General features: G+C 37.1%; 1 protein-coding gene across 2 annotated transcripts; it reads right to left on the bottom strand.

The window, feature by feature from the left end:
* Window positions 1–5,359: 5,359 nt before the first annotated feature.
* On the bottom strand, window positions 5,360–7,674 carry thtpa (thiamine triphosphatase). Of its 2 annotated transcripts, XM_008438413.2 has the most exons (4): window positions 7,502–7,674; window positions 6,604–6,673; window positions 5,975–6,463; window positions 5,360–5,854 (listed from the first exon to the last, which is right to left on the bottom strand). In XM_008438413.2, exons 2-4 carry the CDS (start codon window positions 6,671–6,673, stop codon window positions 5,754–5,756), a joined length of 660 nt encoding a protein of 219 aa, XP_008436635.1. In that variant the 5' UTR covers window positions 7,502–7,674; the 3' UTR covers window positions 5,360–5,753. The 2 variants fall into 2 exon arrangements, with proteins under 2 accessions (XP_008436635.1, XP_008436634.1); XM_008438412.1 differs by lacking the exon at window positions 7,502–7,674 and having other exon boundaries at window positions 6,604–6,694.
* Window positions 7,675–7,831: the final 157 nt, after the last annotated feature.

The raw sequence follows: 7,831 nt of genomic DNA, 5'->3' as shown, positions 1-7,831 counted from the left end.
TTATTATTATTGCTATTAGTTATTATTATTACTATTGTATATAATATATTATAATTAAATAATAATAATCATAGTAATAAGCGTTATTATTATTATTAGTAGTACTATTATTATTATTATTATTATTATTAATAATAATAATAATAATAATAATAATAATAATAGAAAACAATATTATGTTTTGAAAAGGTTTTCCAAATAAATCCTAAAGAGTGTTTCATGTATTTGGGCTTTTTGAACCTCTACATGAGCCAGTAAAGTGGACAGCCAATCCAGAATAGCAATTTATTTTGGCCCTGATCGTCTGTACCTTCAATAACAGAAATATATAGCTTCTATTGTAGTGTTGAGGCAGTTTCCATTGTGAATTTAATGCTTATTCAAATATATTTAATGTTTGAACTATCAGAATGGGAAATTATGTGCATTTTCAGAGGGAGTCTCAAGTTGCATTCAAGATTTCAGCTATTCCCAAGAGGTAGTGGTCCCCTAGCCCCACAAATACAGAGGGTACATGCTGTTGCTCCCCTGCTGTACTTACAGTGCAAGTCTTTGAAGTACATCCTGGATTTTCAAGACTTTTACAGCCTCTAAAATCTTCCAGGCATCTCACCATTGAGCAGCTTCCCTTTAAACATTGAAGGAAAGCACAGTGTTATGATAAGTTCAAGGTGATGAACGGTGTCAGTTTTCTGCAGCAACTGTTACTTGCATGTATTGCAAAAAGTTCAGTTTTGGTTTCTGTACCTACTTCCACATTTTTATCATCTTGCCTGTGGAAAACTATAAGCTGGTCTTTTTTGTTGCTGTCCTCTTGCCACTCCTCAGCCAAAACCAGATTTGTGGAGTAAGTTAAGTTCTTAAGTTCTCTTGTCAACAGAATCTCTCGCCTGAACTGTGGACATACTTTGTTTTTCAGTTCTTCCATAGTTACCGTGTACCTCTTGGCTGCTTCTCTAAATGCATAAATTAAGAAAGATAGACCATTAGGTCTTCCTTGTTATCTTCAAGATTTTATGCAAATTATCAAAGCTACCATTCAGTGACCCTTCTCAAAACAGGCCTAATCTGATAAAGACAGATAATTAAGAAGGAATAGGTCAGGAGCTAACATTAAGTACATACAACAACATCTGGGCTGGTTTTAAGGGTGAATACAGGCTAATCAGCGAGGGACTCCAGTCCAGAAGATACTGAATTTCTGGAGGAAGACATTAAACCTTCAAAGAGGATTTAGTGTGATTAAAAACAACACATTTGACTAAACTGGAAAGACCAGAAAATATCACCCAAATAGTTTCTTTTAAAGAAATGACTTTGCAGAATAGTTTTGATCATGGGTATAACTTCAAAGCTGTGTGAGTGGCTTCATCAGCTGGATCCAAGTACTAGACTGCAAGGGCTCAAAACGCCACAGGTTTTGGGGTGGTAGCGTTTAAAAAAAACACAAAAAACACACACACACACAGAAATATCTGGGGTTTGCTTGTTAAGTAACCCAACAATAAGCATTGCATCTCTCCAACTCTGACTCTCCTGTGAAGGTAAACACGTCAGGGTGTGACCTGCCTCTTGCTCAGTTACTGCCAGTGTAGGCCCCATTAATGGATAAATAGATTTTCATGTAGCCGTTTCCTTTACTTCTCCCAGACGTTTTTTTTCTTTTTTCTTCTTCTTCAGTGACTGGGGATGTCTTAAGGCCATTGTTTTTATTGTTTGCACTCCTTTGTGCTGCCATTTTAGCCTCCAGATACGTAGAAATTATAGACTTAGACTGATAGACTTGTTAGGATCCATTCCAGGTTTTGTATTAATCCCCACCGGAGCTAGTTTAGACTAGTAGAAGCCAGTTTTATTCATCTTGTTTATTTAGCGCAAAGCTCTGTTCTCCAGAAGACTTTAATCCATATTTAGTTTCTGTTTCAAAAGGATATTTTTGTTCTATAGTACCTGCGCCAGCATTAGGCCTCATCTTGACCTGATTTAAACCTCGTCTGGGAAACTTTGTTCATCTGGTTTAAAAAGAAAGAAAGAAAAAAAAAGTTTAATCGATAGAACGATATATTACAAGTTCCACAGCTGTACCATGCTGAAGTTTATATATTACAGAACATTAACTTAGATTAATGTGTTATTTTCACATGTTTACTAAAAATTGGGCTTCCATACAGTTACATGAAGAAAGTAAAAACCAGTAGGTAAAATTCCGTACAAGGTCAATGGAAATAGGGATGTATGAAGGATAACAGATAGTTTGTTATCAAGAAGAAGCTTTGTGACAAACCGCTAAGGAGGCATCGAGTTGATAAAATCTGGACACACGATATGCGGCGTGCTTAGCGTTGGGGACCGGACAACTGAGCTGTGGTGGCTTGGACTGGACCTGCATAAAACGACTACATCACTGCTTTTTCCTTCCATTGCTTGTCTAATGGATGAAAGCTTGGATTATATTCAGCTGCATTTACAAACAGAGCATGTCCAAAATGAAAGAACAGATGGCTGTGTTTTTGGTTTCAATTATCTCCATACCAGTCTTTCTGAACCCAACTGGACGTACTAGCCATGCTGCCAGCTGACACCCTTCCATTCAGGTGAAAATGGAAAAATGTGATGTTGTCTTGATGGTTCATCTATGCTGGAAACTTCTGGCACATATTGGCCAGAACAGCAGTTGGTCACCATTGGGGACTTTAGTTGCAGGCAGGTGGAAACCCATTGCTGACATAAGAGTAAAACATTTTTTATACATATGTCGGCCAAAAAAGTTGAAAGTATTCACAGGCACCATGATTTGATTATTTTTAAAAGTTAAAAGCACTAAATTAAACAGAAAAGTCCGATTTTGTAAATCATTGTAAACCCAAGCTTAAGTATAATTCGACGTGTTTATCATTTATTTGTGATGACTTTGCAATCTTTTTAATTTCGCCCAATTTTAAAAACGAGTGCACAGCCAAGGCTAGTTTTGTCACTGGATATTGCTAGAAACAAAAAAAAAAAGAAAAAAAGAAAATTATGGTTAGTAAAAAAAAAGGAAAAAAAGATTACTTTGCACCTTGCGTGTTTTCAGAAGATTTCAATCGATCTAATTCCTCTTTGAGAGGAAAACTTCACGCTACAATGTTTCCTTTGAATTGTGCGATGTATCAACTTCCTGTGCTGGTGTTTGGTCACAAATTTGTGAAATTTTTCAGCTGTGGTTGCGGGCTGCTCAAAACCATTCAGCCGCCGCAAATGGTCTCCGGGCCCGCTCTTTCGACACCTCCGCGCTGCTTCATCAAAATTTCCCAGACAAGAGAAATGCAATTTTGCGTCATCACGCAGTAAAATTGTAATAAGTGCAGTGACAATTTAATGTTATACTGTCGACTACCAAAGTCTTTTTTTTTATTATTTAATAAGAATCGCAACGAAGAATTCTCCCACTAAACATGTTTTTTTTGATGATTTGCACATCATCTCTAAACTTAATATGGAATTGTTAAAGCTTTGTTTTTACAACATCGGAGTATATATAAAACCCTGCAACCTTTACTAAAAGACATGGGCGAGCATACGCCACAAAGGGCATTGTCTATTCGAACTTCATTATCAAGAGAGACTTCCTCCTTTACAAATTTGCTGCTTTGGTTAACCAAAAATAGCCATCAAGCATAATTATTGTTGTTCCCCTAAATTGTCTGTAACCATCATTGTAGTTTCTGTTCTCCTTCTCACTAAACGATTAAAGTACATATTGCGTAGATGCCCTTCATCTGAAGATGGGGCAGTTAAAACCCCAGTGGTAAAACCTTTAAAATAAAGATTCAAAAATGCAAAAATATTTTCAGAGCTACAGGTTTATTTGAGCCATGCTGCATTGTTAATACTTACAGAATACCATATGATAGTGTTTGCATACTGTATTTTTTTGTAACTTTGGTTTATAATAATGACTGCATTTGATATTCAATTAATGCACATGGCAGCAAACATGTGATTCAGTGAATCCCTGTTTAACAGCACAGTGAGTAACCTTTAGTTTGAGTTTGTGTATGCACTGGGTTGGCATTAAGAAATTATTTTAGCAAAATCAGAGCTGACACATCTTAGAATTCTTATAAACTTGTTACTGCAGCCTTTTTGTAATTTATATTACAAGTTAAACTTTGTTTCTTTGGTGTATGAGGACAAACTAACAGAAGCCAAGTTTTTTTCTTGCACTCCTCAAAATGGGAATGACAAAGAAACATGCCATTGAGATGAGAGTTGATCTTCAAAAATTACAGAATTTTTAGAAGACAAGTAAATGCTCATCTAAATGCGTTTATACATGCAGTCAAAGGAATATCTAAAGCGTTTAAAGACAAGCCGAACATCTCCATAATGACCCCCTTAATTCATCACACCTATTTTACAACAGCTCCATTGGCTTCCAATCACATCAACTATAAAATACTTCTTCTAACTTTTAAAGTAGTTTACAACCTCACACCTTCATATCTCTCGGACCTCCTTCACATTGCCACACCCACCCATCCCTCAGATCCTCTTCTTCTGTCCATCTCACTGTTCCCCCTGTCCGTCTTGTCACTATGGGGAGCAGAGCATTCAGCCACTCTGCTCCCAAACTCTGGAGCTCACTCCCACCTGATCTCCAGAACATTGAGTCTTTGCAATATTTTAAGTCCAAACTCAAAACCCATTTGTTTGAACTAGCATACAACCTTTAATTATCTTTGTACCGCCTTATAAATCTTGTTCATGTTTTTTGTTTTCGTTTTTATTACCGGTATGCATTTTAGAATTTGCTTGCTTTTATGTCAAGGTGACCTGGGGTGTCCAGAAAGGCGCCTACAAATAAAATGTATTATTATTATTATTATTATAATGACGATAAGTTGAGATCTTCTTACAAACTGATAATTTAGGTAAAATATCAGAAAATACAATTAAAAAACTATTTGACTTTTTGGCAAAAGAAAAACAATCCCTCCACATGGATCTGTCGTGAATCAAATAATGAATATTTGCAGTAAAGTTTGGCATTATTGTTAGCAGTAATGGTGAATATAAAGACTCAGTGAACTTTATCACTTCATGGTATCAAGAACACTTAAGAAAATCCCCTGATTTTGACTAACAAAGTGATATCTTAGAAATCCATAAAAGCCCTTTGCCATTTTCAGTTTTTATTTTTTGCTTATATTTACCAGAGGTGCAAATAATTGTAGAGGTTACTGTGAAAAAAAGAAAAGCAGTTTAGTAATGCTAACCAGAACTGGACTAGCAGATGGTAGTCAACTTTGTTTTTGGCTCCATAGCAACATGAATTGGACTACAGCAAGCTGTCAGAAGACAATAACATGAACGCAGATTAAAGAGATAAGAATTAGTTATTTAATATATAGTGTGCAATGTCAGCATACCGTTTGCACTGTTGCAGGAGTGCAGTGTTAACCTGCTCTACATTAAGATGCAGTCAACAGTCCATGAGAGAGGGTATGTCGTCTCCAATTGACAGACAAAAATAGAGTACCCTTTTTGGAGGAATGAATAGTTCACATAGTGCCGTGACTGGCAATGACATTTATAATAATATAAATTCATCGGGAGCAACTGCAGTTCATTCTCAAGCATTTTCACAATTACCCGGCAACTGCATTTTGATACAGTTCACTCTGCTTATCTAATAATGACATTAGGTCTGTAAAATATGACTAAGTACAGTGAGGAACTATTAGAATCAGCTGTAATGTGCAGTATTTTTTCTATAAAACGTGCGCGCTCAGCAGTATTGCATATTGCTCTGGACGATATCTTTTAAGGTAAACAGTCATTTTCCCTTCAACTCGTCTCTCCTCGTTCAGACCTGAGTGGGGAAAAAAAAAAAAAAAGGGGAGAAAATTTTCACTAATACAGAAAAAATAAAAATCATGCTAAAGAAGTAAAGAAGAGAATGCAGCAGATAGCCTGATAGCTTTGAGCTCACCCAGCCTTTGAGCGGTGTGTCTGATCTTTTCTTGTGCAGACTGTATGTCTCCCCCCTCTGGAACAAGGACCTCTATCTCCCCCACATGGTAGCCAAAGTCAGCTTGGTCTAGATCTATCTTCACCCCGTCCTCTCCTTTCAAAGTAAATGACCTCCGTGTTGTGGTAAACTCTGCGAAGCAACACAGCTTCAACGTGTTCAGCCAGGAGTCGTCTTCGTCAGAAGGGGTAATGTCCGCATCGCAGTTCTCACATGTGTCTTTAATCACCTCCTTCACTCTCTGGTAAATTTCAGGCAGATTTGTGATCTCCTTATATTGAGTACACAGAGACTTTTCTCTTCCTGGCTCCACCGCGCCATTGACCGGATCTATTGGACACTTGAGCTCCCAGGATTGTTTCCGTCGGCGCAGCCACACGTCTCTCAACGTCAGTTTAAAATCCGGGGTGTCAAAATACTTATCGTGAAACTGTTTCTGCCCGACACAATCTGTAGAAAGGGATATAAAGTTAGAAACCAATGGTTAAAACTAATTAAATGAAGCTGAATATGTCTGGAATGGCTGCAGGTGCAAATCAAGAGTTGGGAAATTATCAGTGAGCTCATATAAAGCATTTCTTTATACTTGCCTCCAATGTCCTCTATCGCTTTCAGGGTGTCAGAGTCGAATAAAAACTTTCGTTCCACTTCCACGCTCATCTGAAGAAAATACAGCAACATCAGCCTAGAGATGGTTATAAATAAAGCCAAAGTGCTTCTAGACTTTAAAGGACAGAACAACAACACAGCAATAAACAGATGGGTGTTTTTTTAATATAGTATGCAATTTCTCCTTGTTTTTCCAGAACAAGCAAAAGTCATGATGTGATTTCCACAGAATCTTGATGTTACTCAAGTAGAAAGCTTTATCTGTGGCTATCACCAAGAGTCATTTTAAAACTTGTGAACTTATTCTGATAATTTCATTTTTAAACTTCAAAGTTGTATCAATCTCAAGATATATTCTCAAATAGTCAAGCTCTTCTGAAACATGTTTTGGTTAACTACCAGCCAAACAATAAAAAATTAATCTGGATACCTCTAATGCACCATTTTAAAGTGAATATACAACTTTTTGTATTTTATGATGGAGGTAAAGCAACATGTATTGGTGCCTTGGAAAAGCACAAAAGCACTTCATGTCATGTATTTTACCAGTGTTAAATCTTAAATACAAAATAAGTACCTTATTTAACTGTAACATACAATTTACTTTTTATTTAATTCAATAATATTTAAGAAAAATAATCATTTGCGCAAACCAGTCATAGTATTTAACTTAACTGGTCAGCTAAAAAACAAACAAACTTACGGTCCACCCTCTTTAGGAATGCAGTCATTTTTGTTGAGATGGTAATTAGAATTAAATAAAAAATAAAACAAAACACCTGCCCTACGAACAGTCCGAAACGCTGCTGGAAACATATACCGTAAAATCTGCGAAAACAATGTGCAAAGCACAATAGAGGGACCAATGTTCCCACATACCTTCACAGGTGACGACCTTTCAATTTCAATTCGGGTTTTTCTCTCTCAAAACCCGAGTTTTTAGCAGGTTTTAAGATAACTCGGGCCACTAAGCTAAATCTATTTTTGCTCAGGCGTATGAAGGGGCACCTATAGAGGTGTTCAGGATAGTCAGCGGCCGCCTCGTCGGGGCAGAGGCGCACAGATGGTGCAGTTTTAATCCTCACCGATTCATAAATATTTATTCCGCACACTCGACTGGTTGATGTGCGCCACACCTAACATTTGATTGAAAACATGTCATAATTCGTGCGGGAGGCGCCGAGCAGTGGCGTTGCTGCTTTGGCTCCA

This window comes from Poecilia reticulata, linkage group LG20 (genome assembly GCF_000633615.1).
Source record: "Poecilia reticulata strain Guanapo linkage group LG20, Guppy_female_1.0+MT, whole genome shotgun sequence".
Classification (NCBI taxonomy): Eukaryota; Metazoa; Chordata; class Actinopteri; order Cyprinodontiformes; family Poeciliidae; genus Poecilia; species Poecilia reticulata.
Note: the sequence above shows the minus strand (reverse complement) of the source record. Positions and strands in the feature narration are given on the sequence as shown.